Below are 18,926 nucleotides of genomic sequence, written 5' to 3'. Positions count from 1 at the left end.
AGACCAACAAAGGCACTAAAGATCATGTAAACCCAAATATTACTAAGGCAATGCCTCGTTGAAACATGTCTACCCACGCATCCACAATCCACAAATATATTGATCTCCACGGCGCTCACACAAAAAAAAAGAAGAAAAAATCTCTGCTGGTTGTGGCATTGATATCGCCACAAAGAACACCAACCAATAGCGGAAAAAGTAAGTGTAATGCAAACTTACTAGCAGATTTAGATTTAGAGACATGGACATAACATTTTCACCATAATATTTATATATTGTGGCAGACTTCTCTGAAAACGAGCTGTTGCTGACATCATGTTATCGATAAACAAGCATCTGATAAGAAAAGAACATAATACACAAAGTCATAGTCGAAAAACACCGGAAAAGAAAGAGACAAGCATCCGACCAAAAAGAAAGAACAGAACATATGCCTTCAGATCATAAAATCGCAGTCACAACATGATCTATTATCACTATTACGGTGATTGGTTTCTTCTAAACTACCAAAACCCATTCATAAATAACCATTATTCGAACAATCTACCAACGAAAAGGGAAAGAAAAACGGAAAGAATTGCCTACCTCTCCAACCTTGCCAAATGATTGTACCAGTTTCTGAGTACTAGAAGAATCACCAAACTGATGTTCAAAACTTAAGTTATTAAGAGAAGCACCAACCACTTATGCTAGAGAAACAAATATCTCAGAAACTGGCAAGAAGATCACCAATGGCGTCAATGCTTCGAATTGGACTTTAATTGAGTGTAGTTTAGGCCGATATTTCCTCCACAGAAATGTTAATTTGGTACTTGTTATTATCGCCGAAAGTCCAAATATCAGCCCACGTCCAATTTTTTAGAGAAGCCTCTGCTCTGTGGCAGGCCATCTTGACCATCTGCAGAAGTTCCTCCTCTCAACAAGTTTATAGGTGAATGAGAATCCATCGGGTAATTCATTCCAGGTTGGCTCTCTTGCTTCGTTGCCTGTTCTCGATGATGATTTTTTCTCTTCTTAAAAAACTGCCACAAAATAAGATCATTAGAGACTTGCAAGCGTGCAAATGAAGTCGATAATTAAACATGGCAGAACAATTCCACAATTTTTCAACAAAAACCTGATTATCCTTCAAACTTATAATCATCTGTTAGACTAGTCATGTTTGAAAGGAAAAAAAAATAAAACTAACACATTAGAAGATACGATGCAAAAGTGGACCGAAATTTTGGGAGGAAAGTGAATATCAAGTTATCTACTAAAACCATAGACGTAGGTTTTAAGAAAGTTTTCTCATCCATTAAATAAATTTAGTGGATGGGCAATTCATGGAATTACATGGGCAACTTTGATAAACAAAACTGATGATTGTTTTTTATATATAGAGAAAGATATAGCCGATCAAAAATATGAAAAGAGACCAACTACGCATATCAAGTGTAAAAAGGAAAACTTTTTCAGCGACCAGGGTCTTCTTCTTTTTATTCAATTGGCCAACAATGTCTCTCGCTAAGTCATGCTCATCTCTCATATCATTTATCCTCAAGCCTGGATAAAGGTTGGGAGAATAAACTCATCATATACTATCTTACCCAATCGCTCTTAGAATGGAGCCTCAAGGGACTCATCCCATACTTCTGCACTTCCATTAGAGGCATCTTCAACATCTTCTTCCATTGAAAGCCTAATATATTCTCTATGGGCGAAGCGATCCCACTCTGTCAACATTGGATTCTCCCTTTCCTGTTTCAGGTAGAAATATCAAACCAGTATAAAGCTGACAACCACGCCAATTAAACAATCATTCCTGTCTAATGAAAAAGTAGTAGAATTTTTTTAATATATGATATGGAAAATTCCTACCTGACGAATGAGAAATGGATCACGGGTCTCAAAAGCCATAAATTTATTGAGGTTGAAAAGAATATTGAATACACTTCCCGAGAGTTTGCAGCCTTTCAGATCATTCAATGTGATATAACTTTCATTCTGCAACCAAGGGCTTTTAAACTGTTAATTACAGTAAGATAAGCAATTAAAGAAGTACCACTTTAATGTGGTCAAATTTGCAAGATCCAAGCAATTTTGATACTAATTCCCTGGAAACATACTCAAGGGCTCACATAGATAAATCAGTATCTAGCAGGCATGTACTCTAAAATATGCACTTATACAAGTAACATGTAATCAAAGGAAAAGATCGATGACAAGACATTAGCAGTATTCTTCAACATTCTCCTCATCCATTGTAGAACATAAATCCCATGTACAATATAGTTCTGAAGAAAAACAGAGCAAACCTCTGGCCCAATCATGTCAATTATCTGACACAAAATATCCTCAAAGAGCACAGGCTCTTGAGCCATGCACTCCATACGATGCAACTGCTCCTCATAGAAATATTGCAATTCATTTCGGGTCAAAATTCCATTTCCATCCAAATCTATGCATTTAAACCTAAGCAAGAAAGTCAGAAATCAAGTTATATTCAAGGTAAAAAACATGTACAAAAATGTCGCAGCATAAAACACAATCATAAAATTTTGAAATCAGATCATCAGAAATTTGCATTAGACATAACCTTGGAAGATATAGAAGCATGATCAAGAAAATATGGACGCACGATCCATGAAAATACTGACAGTATAAACCTCGGAAGATTTTCAATCTGGCCAGATAATACTGAAGTACTACATGCAATACAGAATGCCTACATTTCTTATATGCTCTCTCTCTCTCTCTCTCTCTCTCTCTCTCTCTCTCTCTCTCTCTCTCTCTCACACACACACACACACACACACATACATGTGCCCACCCACACTCACCCAACACACACACACCCCCCATGTGCCCACCCACACTCACCCAATACACACACAATCCCCATGTGCCCACCCACACTCACCCCATACACACACATACACCTGCACACATAGAGAAGAGTTCTTATCATCGAACAAAACACCTCCTTTGTTTTCAGCCTCTAGATGAATTGCTAAAAGAAAAATACACTTACTGAAAAAAATTAGAGAACTTAACAATTTCCTTTCTGCGTTATCCAACTAAGAGTTGCACAACTGGACAAGTTTTTCAATGACCTCAAGATTCATCACTCAGCAATGCCTAAATGGGTTTACAGTATTAGGAGACCTAACATACCAGTATTCAAGACTAGGCTCAGAAGATTTATCCTCCTCAGCCAGTATGAAGTTAACAAAATCTTCATAACCCATCTTCCCTTCAACTTTGCTGGTGAATTTTTTCGGGACCTGAGATCATTCAGAAAAAAAGAGAGAATTTCCATAAGCACCAAGTTGTCCATCATAGCAGGAATCTGGGTCAAGTAATTACATCCAGTAGACACAAACCTGAGAAAATATTCTATCTACAATTCGGTAGGTAAGTGCATGATTGCCATATCGGATAAGGTTCTCCTTATCTATCAAGAAATCATGATCTGTATCCAATTCCCAGAACTTGCAGTATATGACGTAAAAATGTTCATAAGAGAAATACCTGCATTAGGTATTAAAGTATCAATGGTGCAAGCAGAGAGAATATTTGTAAAAGCAAACACCACAAAAGATTACTCTGGCAGCACCATTACTTTCTCAACTACATAATTAATCCATCACATAGCTACTTTTAGAGACCAATGCAGAAGAATCAGATTATGCATGAACCGATCTCACGGAGAGATTATAACTCTTGGGGGCTTTTACTGATGTACAATTAAACAAATCTGCCTATGAAGAAATGGATGGACAAGCCCCAACGTGAAAATTTTGCAGGGACAGAAATGCCTAATGAATAACTAGGAGAAAACATCATCGTACGTTTTTTTACCTCAAGACTTTATTTATATCTTCTTCTTCATCTGCATGTAACATTGCATCAATCAAGTTCCCACGTTTCAATTCCCTGAGAGTCAGATTGCCATTTCCAGATCTATTTATGTAGTAAAATATTCTGTATATCACTGTTTCAGCTGCGCATGGTAAAGAAAGTCATATTAAATATATAGAGAAGGAGAAAAACAAAATATAGAGTCTAACAGACTTGAATCAGAATTGAGCTGAAGCAAGAAGCAGGAAAAACTATTAAGGCTAGGCTATCAGAAACGATGCTCCCATAACTACTGAGAGCAACTTTTTAACCGGCAAATCATAAACCAATATAGAATTATTAAATGTCATAAAAAATTGCTGCTGCGGAAATAATTTAATCAAAAAGTCCTCAGTATAGTTAGTACCTACATTATTACTAACAGTGAAATTTACTTCCTAAGTGTCAGAAAGCAGAACATATTTTTTCTTTATGATCGATGGATACAGAATGCACTCCGTGTAATCAGACTTTATAGATGCCATGGCAAATTTAGTTTTGTTAAGTCATTGGGATGAAGTCACAAACAAAGATCTTTTGTTCTGATAAGGGTTGTTAACAACACCTGACACACATTTTTCCTCATGAAATTATTTCCCTTCAATGAGCCAAACTTGCGACTACAAGGGGAAAATAGTACTATCTATTTCGGCAACGAAAACTAACCAAACAATGTTTAATTCATGAGAAAAGACAATCACAATATTTTATGACCTTTACTTAATAATTATTTAGTATTTAATTATGAACTTAGATAATTTGTAAATAATTGTTTCTATCGATATCCTTATTTTAATAATTCTTAGATATTTCATCAGATGATTGGAAATATAGTGAGACTTGATATTAAACCAATGAAGAAACTCAAATGCATCCAAACATGGTTTTGCAATTTATTCCAAAACAGAATATTCTCATTTTCATGAAACAAACACATTTTCATGGAAATAGGAAACTAACGACAACTATTTTCATTTACATTTTCACCAAAAGCAATTTCTGAAACCAAACAGGTACGGCTGTATACATCAACCATTCCCCAAAACCCCGCAGTGGGAGCCATGTGCACCAGATACCCCCTTTTTAGTAGGGATGGAAGCGGAATGGGTTTGGAACAACCCGTCTCACTAGCTTTTGAGTATTTTCCAAACCCATCCCAAAAACTATATGGTTTTGCAAATGGAATGCTAAACCCATCCCACTTAAGTTATTGGGTTCTTGACAGGTTCTCGAAACCAATGTGGTTATTCAATTCTTCTTCAAACATTGTCTAGCACAATATAAACAGCAAACCACTTGATTACACATCCCCAATCATGGAAATCTAGATTATGCAACCACTTTAATTTCAAATTCTTTCAATTTCAAATTCTTCCAGAAATTCTACAAATCAAAAAAGATAAAATAGGTCTCACTTTTCAGGTTTTGGGATACCCGCAAGACAAGTCCCAAACCCTATAAGGTTCTGCAAATAAAATCCTAACCCGTCCCATAACCCTAAAGTGCAACCCATTTTAAGTCCTATTGGGGTTCGGGACAAGTCGGGTACCCTATAAGACCCAACCTACTGCAATCTCTATTTTTCAGTCACAAACTACTTACTACACAGAGCCACATTTTTCATTGAAAGCATCTAGAACGGCATATGGGTAAATGAGGAGCATAAAGGAAAGAACATCATATCACATAATATAAACTCCATTTTAAATATAGTAACAATATTCACTGAAAGTAACTAGAATGGCATATGAGCAAATCTGAGGAGCACAAAAGGACCATAAATCATATTAGAATAACTAAAATCTCTACAACAGGTCAGGAACAAACCATATCTTTCCTGAAACTCAGGCGTGGTCTGCAAAAACTCCAGTCCAGGGTGAGTAGCCAAAAGCTCTCGAAGCACAGGTTTGAAGTCATCCTATGGAAAAGTCGGAAAACACAACATATCAGAAACTAAAACAGTATATATACACCAATCTAGTCAATAACAAGTTGCAAAAGTAAGATAACCCCAAAAAGTTCCCAAAACTGCAACCTACAGAGGAGAAGGATCAGAGAAAACGTGAGTAAGGAAAACATATTGAACCTGAGTGAGATACTTGAGATTTGGTTGCTTCAAAATCTTATAGATTTGAGTTGCTACATCCAGTGTCAACATGTTCCCATTTATCCAGTAATCAGCAAACGCATCCCTATCAGTCAATTATAGAGCAAAGATAAGCCCAACAAACAACAACAATATTAATTAGGAGAAAAATGATGAAACAACAGCCGAGAAAGGGAATCTGAATTTCAATTGGCCTCTACAAAACATACATCACTAGCTCATGTGAGAACCAATTTTTCACCCCAACATATATTAGCCAATTGAGAAGAATGCAAATATGAAGAAGGAAAGTCTAAACATGCTCTATCTGTGCTTGTGGAATAGGTGTCAGCTACACCGCTAGGTTTATGTTATTCCACCAACATTATCAGCAATAGCACAAGTATTAGCAGGTAATGCATTTGTTTATACATCTCACTCTCGATCATCCAACTTTTTGAGTTTTGATACCTATAGCTCCAACTCAAGTTCGCAAGCTCACTCACTATCTAAACCTGCCTGGGTGCATGAAAGTGTAAGATTCTGACAGTTAACTAGTAGGATGGTTATAAAATTGTCAAAGATCAAGGGGACAGTATTGCCTCCCTGTACCAAAAAGCCATGGTCCCAAAAATTCGAATTAAGTTGATGGCTTCAGAAAAATCAGGAACTAAGATACTTTGAGCACTCAAGTAACTGAAGCGTAAGGTAGTGGTATTCAAATACCATCGTAATTGTAAGAACCGTCTTTAACCTTTGCAGCATATTTCTGAGGCTTCTGAAAAAGATAATGAAAAAAATCCATGGACAATTTGAAAGGCCATGCAAACTAGAAAAGTAAATGAAAAGAGAAAATGCGCAGCATCATAAAAATAGCATTTTTGAGGACTTACCGACCATGACTCAGGTGAGTTGGGACCCAAGTGGGTTATTAGTCTGAGTGAGTTAAGTATATTATGATTTTCCTTGTTAAAGAAGAGGATTTGGCCTGAGAGTGCTGAATTTATTTTCTCAACAAAATTGTCATGGACCACTAATTTAGGAAAATAGTATTAATGTTTTGGTAGCTGCTACAGTGAGAAAACATTGTACCAAAATTGGAGCCACCAATAATGCAATCAACTACTGCATCCCTTTCTCCAGAAAATTAAAACATAAAGTCAGTGATTTTGTCTGGAAACTTTCCAAAAGAAAATCACATTACCATGAAGTCAAAGAGGAAACACTACTACAAATAATTTGAAATTCACAAGGACTACCATGTGCCTTATTCTCGGGTTTGCTCTGATATAACTACTTCTTTCTCAAAGCAAAGTTGACATAGATACCCATGGACAAGCGTGTACAGGGACATTCGGGAAACAGCAAATTGTAGAGGAGAGCAAATAAAGAAACTGGAACGATAAAGGTGCTCTATATAGAAGAATTGGAAAACTAGTACGATGATTGGGCCAGAATCCAAAATTTAATGGTATGCTTAGGCCGAAAATGTGGAAACGCATGCAGTAAATATTGGTGATCTTCCAGTACTGGAAGCCTACTCATGCCATTTAGGAGACAGAATCGAACAAGTTAGCGAAGGCAGCTCAGTCAAAATCACTTGATTTTGGTTTGGCTATATCACAACTTACCACTGGCATCCCCTACCCACATCACCAAGCAAGAACTTAATTTAAAAAAGGTAGAAAATGACGAAATGCAGACCTCGTAATGAAGCCAGTGCCATTAACATCAATCTTTCTGAAAAGACACGTCGAGAAGAATGATGGCAACTTGCAAATTTCCCTCGTAACTAATTTGAAGTCTGAAAGACCAAGGAAATGATAGAGTAATGAATTATAGATGGCAGAGAAAACACTAGTAAAAGTAATAGGAATGCCAACAGTATCTTCTTACCATTTATCTGCAAACCATCGGAGTGAGCATAAAAGAATTGATTGGTTCTCAATATGCATTGTTCTTTCAGTTCTTTTGGAGGCGGCCGGCCATTTTGAAAGTAAAACTGCAATTAACCACATCAAAAGCAACTTACTTTTAGAGATGCAGGGAAAATTCTCCAGCTATGTTCAAAGAGTACATCTGAATAAATTGGCATCTCTCAAACCTGTGGTATTAATTCTTTAACTGGCTCGCTAACTACTTTCAAAGGAGAACCCAAATTAGAAGGGCCAGCTCTCTGTTTCATTATACGAGGGGAACCGGATGCACTTCTAGGGGAACCGGGTGTACTTCTAGGGGAAAGTGGAGGTGCATTTCCAGCAGCAAACATGGAAGGTAATGAATTGCCTGAAGCAGCACTGGTGCTCGAAGAGCTCCCAGGAGCATTCAGAGATGCACCTGCCTTTGCATCATTTATCAATGATGTCACCTGAAACCATAGGGAAAGGAAAGTTTTAAAAACTTGGGACACTACATCCAAGATTACTCAAAGAATACCAAAGATCATGAAAAAGAACGCATGCATGCAAATCTATGCCTTCTAGTTTAATATTTTCAGAGAGCCAGCAACTATGACAATTTGTGTTCAATCAAAAGCAAGTTAAGAATTTTCCAGAAACAGCAACTAATTTTCAAGGAAGCATCCTATATCGTGCTATGAATTTAACACCAGCTTTCACAATCAAAGCAACTTCATCAAGCATCCCCCAATCAAACCACTTGAACTTCCCCATTGTCAGGTTTCATTGACTATGGATGTCATGAAACAAAATTCATATGGCATCCTCACACATTAAGGTCCATGAATTCGTAAACATGTTCGAAAGGCTTATCACAATAACTAATCGAGTAAGGACCTATTTTTTCTCTATGACATGATTTATTGACAAGCTGTCCTCTACTATCGACAAATCAATTGTGACCTAGCTTTCAGCATTAATAGATGCCACAGAGCTGCTAGACAGCTTTTAATGTGAGCATCTGGGAAACATACACAGGAAATGACAATTCTCTTAAAAGTTGCAGAAGCTATGAGGGCAACTTAACCTTAGAGCAATTGAGTTGTCATCATTGAGGCTCCATGCTGGATGACAATTATAATTATTAGATTTCAATTGTCAATTGGAAGCCGCATTTTTTTGGACTCGAAAATTTATTGAATTGTGATCTGAAAATTTGCTAGGTCTTAAAAAAGAAGCACCTCTCACTAAATAAGGTATCAATCTCTGAAGTTTGGAAAATACTGGAATACTATTTTAAGGATAATGCTGGTCCTGTTTACAAAAAGGGTAAACTGAATGATGTGGCAGAACTTTATTGGATGTTTAATAAGACCCACATGTTCAAAGGCGCATTTGCAATTTGCCACATCACTTAATACACCAATTAGTAGAACATTCTTGATAAATTTCATTGGTCTTGTTTTGATATGATCGTTCATCTCAAGTCATTATACCCTCTAATGGTGAGGTTCTTTTTTCATCACGACAAATTTGAATTCAATTTTCATCATAATCAACATCCTGTACACCAATAAAGTCGAAAAGTTGAAAGTATAATTATTTATTTCTCTTTTTAAAGTTATAATCTCCTTCCATCCTTGATGCAATAACAATTCTTGTTCATGTCTCCTTTTTCATATACAGAAGGGATCAGACCAACAACGTCATGACTCAATATTTGGATCTCATTAGTAGTACTTATAATGTATGGCAAATCCATGTTGCCTCCATCATTCACTAAGACTCTAGCAAAGAGAAGTGAGTGAAGATCAGCAAGGTAAAGTCTGCCTTCAGAACTTGGAGGAATTATTGGAAAAACACATCAATCCTCTGACAGTTTAATGCATCTGGCCCGAGTTTTTCAGTCTCACCAAGCTGTCTCGCCCGTATGATTAAATAAAATATAGAATCATCTTTCATAATAAGACTCTCTAAGCCAAATTTGAATCCCATATTCATTGGTAGATAACCGTGACGTTGGAAAGTAATTAGATTATGTCCAGCAACTTTAATGTCAACTAAGCATGTGTTTGGCTAAGGTATGAACAAACCCATCATAAGTATTCCAACACATGTTTTGCAGAAGACACCTCATCCTTATCATTTGGAAATTCAAAAATCAATATTGATCCAACTTTTAAATAAATGCATGACATGACAAGAAACTCGCCACAAAATGATGCATAATTCTCATATTAGTTCATCCTTCTTCGAGAGTCAAGTTTGCATCCACTCAATGAAGGCTTCATCAGTTTTCCAAAGGAAAGGTTCCTCATAATGTTTCAATTCCCTAACCGTAGCTTTTAAGGATAGAGCTCAGAAACATGGTATAGGTTAATTCCTACTAAAACCCCAATTTTTGAGTCCCATGCTAGCAATTGGATACTAACCATCTTTCAAAGTTATTAGATCCCTTCAGGCAACTTTAACCTCAATCTTGCTCGTCTTTTGGGTTAAGGCATGATGAAAGCGCCATTAGAAGTCCGACACGTGTCTTTCATAAGATAAATAATCCATAATCCTTTGGAAACCCATCAATCAGTACCCCAAAACACCTTCTCCAAGTTTCAGACCAATTTTCTAATAAGTGCATGACTTGAAAAGAAACTCGCCATCAAATGACGCACAATGCCTAATCAGTTCTTTGTTCTTTGAGAAACAAATTCCAATCACTGAAAGACAACACAGTATTTTCCCAAGAGAAATCCCGCACATGTTTCCAATTCCCAAACTGTAACTTTTAGTGTAGAACTTCTACACATGGTATTTCTAATCCATAACCAAAAAACTCCAAATTTCAAATTGCACCCAAAATATTTGCGTTCTAACCCAACACTTTAGAAAAATCTTATCAACCATTTGCTGATCCTAAACCAAGGCATAAAGGAAACATCATCATAATTCTAACACACATTCACCATAAGACTCCTCATCCATAATCATCCGAAACTTGAAAAAACAAAGTCCAAGACAGCTTCTCCAAGTTTCAAACCAACTTTTCTATAAATGCCTGATTAACAAAAGAAACTCGGCATAAAATGGTGAAGATTGAAAAAGATAATTTCTTCTCTCATCAATGCAATCAAACATAGGTGACTTCTGAGTTGGAACATGCCCATTAACCAACCGAAATCCCTAGCAAGAAACTACAATCGAGACATGTATCTCGACAAAGTAATGCATAATCAACAGCAGAATGCACACGCAGGCTAACACAGAAAATCAGAAGCAAAAGGCACGCTCGCAATGCATTTTTAACGGCAAATCAAAGCGCGAGATTTCGGTTCAGTTCGTCTCGCATGGTCGGGGGGGAAGGGGGGACAAGTACCAGCCGGTTGCTGTCGGGGAGCGCGAGCCACTGCTGGAAGATCTTCTCCACGAAATCGGAGTTCGATTTCAGAGCCAGGGGGGACACCTCATTGAGCTGCAAGAGGTCGGTCTCCAAGGACGCCGCTTCGCCTGCGGCGATCTCCATGCTCGTCCCCGTCTCGTCTCGTCTCGCCTCCGACCTCTCAATCTCTCATCCAAAGCCCCCCCCCCCCCCCCCCCAAACCGCCCAGCCCGGAGCGCACGCGGATTCCTCGGCGGGGAGAGAGGAGGAGGCGGAGATCGACAGAACCACCCCCTGCAGATTCAGCTCCCGGAGCTCCGGGAAAGAAGCCGGCGGCGGCGGCTAGGATCCTGCGAGCTCGATGCGCGAGCGAGGGGATCGGGCGGAGCGCCGGATCTTCGCGGAAACGGATGGCCGGACGGCGGGGGGCGATCTCGCGCTTCGCGCTTGCTCGTCCTCTCTCTCTCTCGCAGCGGCGGGCGGCGGAGGAGGAGATGATCGGAGAAGACGACGAGAGGCGAAGCGAGAGCGAGCTTAGAGAGAGAAGAGGAGAGAGAGAGATCAAAAAAAAAATTTTGGGAGCACCTGGAGATATATCGGTTGAAGTAGAAGGCGCGTCGCACGTGCCTGGTCACGTGCCATCACGTGTGCGCCGGACCGGAGGCGGGAGGGGCCAGGGGGGAGAAGCCCGGCGGGGTCCCGCCCGCCTCCCTTCGAGCCGAGCGGACTGCCCGTTTGGTAACGGCGAGGGCGGTTAATTTGAGGTTCGAAGAGTTATGCCCCGTCGAGGCGTGCGCGCGACATGCGGGAGCTCGTTTATCGGGCGATCTTGAAAAGATACCGGGCTCGTTACATCATTATCGAAAATCATAAGTTTGAAATAAAATGCGGATGTCAGATAAAAATGAGCTTCGTTCTGAGCATTAGCTTAAGGGTGATCGGTTCCCGATCCAGTTCGGTCCCACCCAAGAATCGAGAACTAGGGACTGGACCGGTTCGATTCCCGGGCGGTTAAGTGGAAAAACAAGCTTATCCAAAACATAATCACCATATTATTATCTCACTGTGAATACTTTGAAATGATATAAAACAAAATCTCCCGTTATGCAAATAGATTTCCCTCGTAAACGAGTATCTTACCTGCATCACTTCTATTTGAAATACACTCTAATTAATATTTTACGGCTCACCCAAACTCACCCCATTATGATCACCAAATACAAGTCCGGAAAAGCGAGATTGCTCAGGCATCCGATTTGCACGGCTCAAAACCCTGTGTCAAATCGAGTCGACTCGAGTTTGCGCGAAATCCCCACGCGACTCGGGTTCTCACCTCCACGAACGATCACCCGCTTAATTGAGTCCCGCAGCTCAAGTGCGCTACCGATGGCACTGAGCTGCAGAACTTGACTTAAAGCGCCGCCATCGATGTCGGCAAGTTCGAAGCCTACGCGAAGCCGCACATCTGCACGATTCTAGGTCATAACAACCCGTGCTCCCGGGAAAGCCTCAAGTCACAGAACCACACGCCATTCATTCCCATCGGCAGTGGCCGAAACCGGTGGCCGGCTACTCCCACATCGCCCCGCAGCACATGATTTGTCGCCTATCAATATGAAAAATTGTCGGGTTGAAAGTACGTCATTAAAGACCTCACATGGCACTCGAAAGTACTACATAACGCAATCCTGACCAGAGAGTGCCATGTTTTCCATCGCAATTTGGTCAATCCAGACGCGTCATGAACACTCCAATCTCTTTGCTAAAGAGGACAACATGTCAATCAAGAATTCCTGCACTCTTTAGCAGGAACTAGACTGCACTATCACATTGGGTTCAAAGAGATACAACAATAGGATGAAAAAAAGAAACTAGAATAGTCGAAACAAAGCAGCACAAAAGTATACTGAACTCAATTGACTTGGCAAAAGATAGATTACAAGGCAACTTGGTAAGAGATGGATTGCAAGGTTTTGATCAAGGGGCAATTGACATTTGGACCAATCCAAACATTCGTAACAGAAAAACCAGGGAAGGAAGCATAACACTGCCAGACTTATCTGCAGCCCTATGAGCAAGATCATGAGCAAATTGTATTACATACTCTAGAGACCCATACTCCAGCTTGGTCCCTGCTGTAAAAAATTTCTGAAAATCCACGAGCTTAAGCTAGTGGGTTGTCATAAAAGCAACAGCAATTGGGGAAAGAATCTGATATTTATTAAGCTAGTCGAGCAAGACGCTGTTGGTTAAAGAACTAAGATGCTAGTTAAGAGATGAATTCTTCCCCTAGACCATTGATTTCTCCATAAAACACTCGGATATCAACAACACATACAGAAAATAGTTCAGCATCCTATAGCAGACTTCATGCTTCCAAGTCCATGATGATTGAAATTGGGGAACAAGCTAATATGCACGAGTAGCAATAAATTATCATCAAAACTAGTTTGAACGCCAACCACAGTATTATTTCTACAAAAAATCAAGGCAACCATCACCTTACTTGTTCAAAGACTTAAACCATGTAGTAAGTCCTCGGACCATCAAGTCAAAGCCCCGGGACAGATATCCTAAGAAGTAAAATTTTGAAACTATGCGATAAGAGGAAGGACTAGGCCAAAACTTTCCTCAAATAAGCAGTTACCATAAAAATTTCCCGGCTTGCGAAACCAGCAAAAGAGACATCAGAAGGGATACTTTGTGAGTTAACATTTGTCAAAATCTATGGAATCCACAGATAGGCGAGCCACTGTGAAGAAACAGTAAAATAAGGACAAAGAAATTGCTGAGGTGGAGCTCACATGCTATGCAGCTTCACTCATTAAAATGGCTATCTGAGAGCTCAGAGACACCTTAAGGCTCAAGTTATAATGCAGTCCTAGTTAACCACTGCCTCTTGAGAAAGAAGGCCCCATTCTATCAGTTTTCGACGCAGTTCATGGGCCTCTTTTGTCATCCCTGCAGCAGCTAAACCTTCTATTATGGCAGAATAGATGGTCTCATCCGGCTTACACTGACTTGATATCATCTTTTCCAGTACTTGTATTGCAGAGCTGACTTTCTCATTTTTACATAGTCCATGGATCAGGAATCTGTATGCACTGTTACCAACTCTGTGATTTCTCCTATTCATCTCGCCCAACATATCCATAGCCTCGTCGAATAAATCAGTTCGGCAGAACCCCCAAAGCAAAGATCGATGTGTGACGTCATCAGGATTAATCCCAGCTTCAATCATCTCGTTGTATAATAACTTCGCTTTACCCATCTCACCCAATTTAGCCGAACCATCAATGACGACATTATAACTGATCAAACCTGGAGAACAGCTAGTACCACTCAAAAAGTGAAGTAGTTGAACGGCCTCGTCCACCATACCCTCTTTAGAAAGAGCACCTAGAAGGGTGTTATATGTTATTATATCAGGGCAACACTTTTTCTGAACCATCTGCTCAAAGAAGTCGATTGCGCGGTCTAGATATCCAAATTTACACAGACCATTGATCAAAATATTGTAAGTAACAACCGTCGGAAGACGTGAACTTTGACTCATTATTGTAAGGACTTCATCTACTTCATTCCACAAGCCATGGGTGCAAAGAGAATGAAGGAGAGTGTTATAAGTTACGGTACTAGGTTTCATGTCATGAGATAAAAGATTATGCATGACTAGAGCTGTATCTTCATAATTCCCCAGCTTGCAAGTAAAATTTACAAGCGAATTATAGGTAACCATATCAGGATGACAACCATTCATAGCCAAATCTTCCAAAACTTCAATGGCGCGCACAACTCCACAGTGCCTGCATACTAACTCGATAAGTATGGTATTGGTGACCAGGTAAGGTGGGCATCCCTTCCTCAATTGGTCCTTCCAAAAACCAATAGCCTGATCAAAATAACCATTGCCAAACATGCAGCGGACAATAGTGTTGTAACTTATGACATCTGGAGGACAGCCACTTAAGCTCATGTCTTCTAAGAGGTCAACAGCAGATCCGAAAAGCCCTTCCTTACAAAGACTACCGATCATCATGTTGCATGTGATCACATCAGGAACCCCACCAGATAAGACCATGATTCTAAGAACTTTGCCTGCTTTCTCTATTCTATTAATTCTAACGAGACCTCTGATCAAGCTTACGCAGGAAGGGAAGTGGGGAATTTGATTCCGGCGCCCCATGACATCTATCAACTGCGATGCAGTCATCAGTTTCCCCCTACTGCAGAGATTTTGAAGAATTTCATTGTTGGTTTCCTCATCGTTTCCGACAAATGATCCATCTGAAGACCGGCGCGACGAACTGGAAGTTTTCCTCAAATTCGTCTTAACACTGCTTTTTCTCGGAGCAATCATTTCGTAGCCTTCTGAACTACACTCATCTTGGTCGATGTCATCTTCCTCGAAAGTGCGAAAGCTTCTTTGTAAAACTCCACACTGAAAAGAGCCCACATTTCTTCGAACACTGAGATAACCATTTGTCTGACGGAAACTATAATCACACTTAATTGAGGTACTTGTCCGAAAAGCATATCCTGTCTCTCTTGAAAAGCAATTGATACCACAAGGTCCAGAACTTCGGCTAGCTTGTTTAGAATCCCGGTGCAGAAGATGCGGAAGAGACGCATCGGCCATGGAACTCTGTGGGGCAACCGCGAAACCCATATCTTCTACAACACAACTACTCTCTTTAAGTTTGGCAAATTAATAAAAGAGTCACAGTTCAGCTGAAACAAGAATTTCAAGCATATTCTGAGCTGCTCAACACAGAGGATCTTCGGGAATCGGCATCAGAGCTCAAAAGCAACAGAGCAAAAGAGCAGATATGACAGCTCTTTATTACCTCGGAGACGATAATTCGTCCGAGATTCGGATGGAAACAGAATCACCACACCAACTCCTGCACAAGAACAATGATAGGCCCGGAATCATAAATACAGCATCCAAATAATGACAGAACCTGTTACGTCTCTCCGTATATCTACCATAAAAGGGTGCTTCAATCAAAGTACAAACAATGAATTAAACCACTTAATCAAGAGAATAGAGTTCATGCAAGAAGACACTGAATCCTGTAAAATTCCGACAGAACTACCGCATCCCCATTATTCAAGTTTGCGAATATCACAACAACATGACGAAACAGACCACAACTAGCATCAGCGGATTCAAGAAAACAGCCATGACCCAGAACATTATATCGAAAACCACTCTCATTCCGACGGCCAACCGACCTAACCATCGAAACCCAAATCACCTGAAGCTTCACAAATTCCACTGAACGGCAACGAAACAGAAACAGTAGTAGACATGCGCGGGGGCAGAGAGCTAAAATGTTCAAACATTTTACCAGGAGCGACAGCATCGGTTGCCGCCAGCGGCGGCGACTCGGTACGGAACGCTCGGTGCTCTGTGTTACCGTCGCCGGGGGCAGGGAGGGGTAGGAGGGAGACGCCTGGAGGTGATGACTACAAGGAGACGTTGATTACTAGGGTTCTCGTTTGTTGCTTGCAACCGTGGCTTATGGAAATATGGATACATGATGCGTGCCAAAAATTAATGTTTCAAGAAGAAGGAAAACGTTATAAATTGTACTTAGTACTGTACCTTCTTGTGTCGCGGACCGACGCTTGAGATCCCGAACCGTGCGGCCCACACCCGATCATGAAGAATTGGATTTGTATGACACCGATAGATCTTATTTATACATGAACCCCTCTAATTACAACCGTAGATCTCTTCTTAATCTGACGTTGGAGATCCAATCTCGCTACCTACTATCTACCTATTAAATGCAAGAATCCTCTAGAGTATGAGTGTAAGTTGCCCACTCAAAGTAATTTAAAATCACTAAATTAAACCTAAGTAGTCATGTAATACTATGCTCAAAGAGCTCATATACACGTTGAAAGGTTATTTGTACTATTTTATCAAAGCTAAAACACAAAACTCCGCTCCATTAGTTTGCCATATATTTTGCTTTCAAATTAGCTAATTGAGCATTTCGTATATGGATAGCCGGGAACGGCTCCACACGACGCGATACCTCGCACCTAAGGTTGGATCATCGGTCGTTATTCAAATCGGATTCCGTGGCAATTTGAACAGGAAGTGTTAAGCATGACCGCGAACGGGAATTAGAAGTAATCACTTTAAACGGAAGTAAATGTAGGAAGTGGAAAGTTGTAACGATAAATTTAAAAAGATGCATTTTTCGTGTTGATGATCGGGAGTTCTCTACAATGATTCAACGCGGCTTATATATTACACAAAGTAACCCCTTCTAAGCGTTTAGTATTCAAATTAAAAGTTACAACCGTATATTCGTGATTGTCGGCTCTATGATCACACTTTATAATTGCACTTTCATCTTAATTCCAACTTTTAGTTGTTGCTGGGCTCAACTTCAGAGCGCTTTTAATGTGGCTTCTAAGCTATTTCTTTGGAAAAGCTCTGCGATTGCATGTCCAACTGTCTATAACTTCTCAATCGGCATCTTTGTCATCGTCGGTTTTACTTTCAACACAAACTAAATTTATTTTAAGTGCCAATTGTCGACCAATAATCACTGTATGTTGATAAAAAAAAAATCGTCATCGATATTCATAATAATGAGCAAGTTCTTCTGCCATCAATATCTTATCAATAGTACCATCGCTTGACATCGAACTTTCATATTGATGTCATGTCAATTGTTTATATTCATATTGGTCGACAAGCTTCTTTATCATTGATAACTCGTCGATGGCTATGAACATTCAATATCGAGTTTTCTATCGGCATCATATTGTTTAAAAGATTTTGGTCATTTTTGGGTGTTATCAAACGGTATCTTATCTTAAAATAATGCATTATTCATGTACTCAAGCATCCTCTGAATAATGAAATCAACTCTCTGTTGACAACCCTCTCTCTCCCAAAAAACCCCTCCCTCAAAGGAAACTTCACCTGCAGGCTCCCAACTCCAATTTCCGAAGTTGAGAGCCTGCTATGCTCTGTTTTTCTTTTTTAGGTTTTGATTTCCTTTTTTTTTTCCTCTCCTAATCTAATCTGAGTCTTTTTCACCTTATTTGGCATGTTCTTATGCTCGTTGTTGTTGCTTTTCTTCGCTCATCACGGTGAATAAATCTATTTGTAGCTGAAAATTTTGCGAGAATGTTGTCACCAATCTAGTTAGCAGGATGTCCGGGACGTGGTTCTATGACTTTTCTGAGATTTGGTGGAAGCTCTCATCTCCTGATTTTGGTGTCGCCTTAATCTGGGAGTTTTGTCTCTCTCGATCTAAATCTACTTTCTTAGAAGCGTTCGATTTATGGTGCTTCAACATGTTGTTGTTGTTGTCTCTGTGTAGGATGGTTTTGAGGACGTCGAACCTAGGTGTGCACTCCAACCCGTAGTTTCTAGATGGACAGATTTGATAGTTCCAGATCGACTTGTGATTTTTTTTTTTTATGGTGTGATAGATCTGGTCTTCTTAGATGAAAGAGTGCTTATAGCTGCAAGCTGGACTTTTGGATTTTTGGGTTGTGTTATGTTTTGCAGTTCTTTTGGCATTTACTTTGCTTGGAAGCTTTTTATGTTCCTCTAATGTTTTGATTATGACAAATGTTATTCGCTCACGCTATTTTCATCCCGTTATTGACTCATGACAACTCTTATCACAATGATTTGACTATATTATTT

At 39.7% G+C, this 18,926-nt stretch overlaps 2 protein-coding genes across 6 annotated transcripts; both read right to left on the bottom strand.

Annotated features, from left to right (window-relative positions):
- Positions 1-492: 492 nt before the first annotated feature.
- LOC115681011 (serine/threonine protein phosphatase 2A regulatory subunit B''beta-like) lies at positions 493-11,794 on the bottom strand. Of its 2 annotated transcripts, XM_056309757.1 has the most exons (13): positions 11,237-11,481; positions 8,073-8,336; positions 7,865-7,970; positions 7,673-7,772; positions 5,969-6,074; positions 5,710-5,800; positions 3,844-3,985; positions 3,366-3,513; positions 3,157-3,266; positions 2,298-2,454; positions 1,861-1,986; positions 1,590-1,740; positions 493-1,022 (listed from the first exon to the last, which is right to left on the bottom strand). In XM_056309757.1, the coding sequence occupies exons 1-12, from the start codon at positions 11,381-11,383 to the stop codon at positions 1,600-1,602; spliced, it is 1,638 nt and encodes a 545-aa protein (XP_056165732.1). In that variant the 5' UTR covers positions 11,384-11,481; the 3' UTR covers positions 493-1,022; positions 1,590-1,599. The 2 variants fall into 2 exon arrangements, with proteins under 2 accessions (XP_056165732.1, XP_030460723.1); XM_030604863.2 differs by lacking the exon at positions 493-1,022 and having other exon boundaries at positions 1,586-1,740; positions 11,237-11,794.
- Positions 11,795-13,654: 1,860 nt separating this feature from the next.
- Positions 13,655-16,868, bottom strand: LOC115681023 (pentatricopeptide repeat-containing protein At1g08610). 4 transcript variants are annotated; one of them, XM_056310006.1, is made up of 3 exons: positions 16,594-16,801; positions 16,087-16,143; positions 13,655-16,018 (listed from the first exon to the last, which is right to left on the bottom strand). In XM_056310006.1, exon 3 carries the CDS (start codon positions 15,906-15,908, stop codon positions 14,121-14,123), a length of 1,788 nt encoding a protein of 595 aa, XP_056165981.1. In that variant the 5' UTR covers positions 15,909-16,018; positions 16,087-16,143; positions 16,594-16,801; the 3' UTR covers positions 13,655-14,120. The 4 variants fall into 4 exon arrangements, with proteins under 4 accessions (XP_056165981.1, XP_056165982.1, XP_056165980.1 ...); XM_056310007.1 differs by having other exon boundaries at positions 13,655-15,913; XM_056310005.1 differs by lacking the exon at positions 16,594-16,801 and adding an exon at positions 16,851-16,868 and having other exon boundaries at positions 13,655-16,143.
- Positions 16,869-18,926: the final 2,058 nt, after the last annotated feature.

The sequence above is a fragment of the Syzygium oleosum genome, unplaced genomic scaffold (genome assembly GCF_021117445.2).
Source record: "Syzygium oleosum isolate NSW1041296 unplaced genomic scaffold, Sole_v2.1 Sole_v2.03, whole genome shotgun sequence".
Classification (NCBI taxonomy): Eukaryota; Viridiplantae; Streptophyta; class Magnoliopsida; order Myrtales; family Myrtaceae; genus Syzygium; species Syzygium oleosum.
This window is presented reverse-complemented; position numbering and strand designations above follow the sequence as displayed.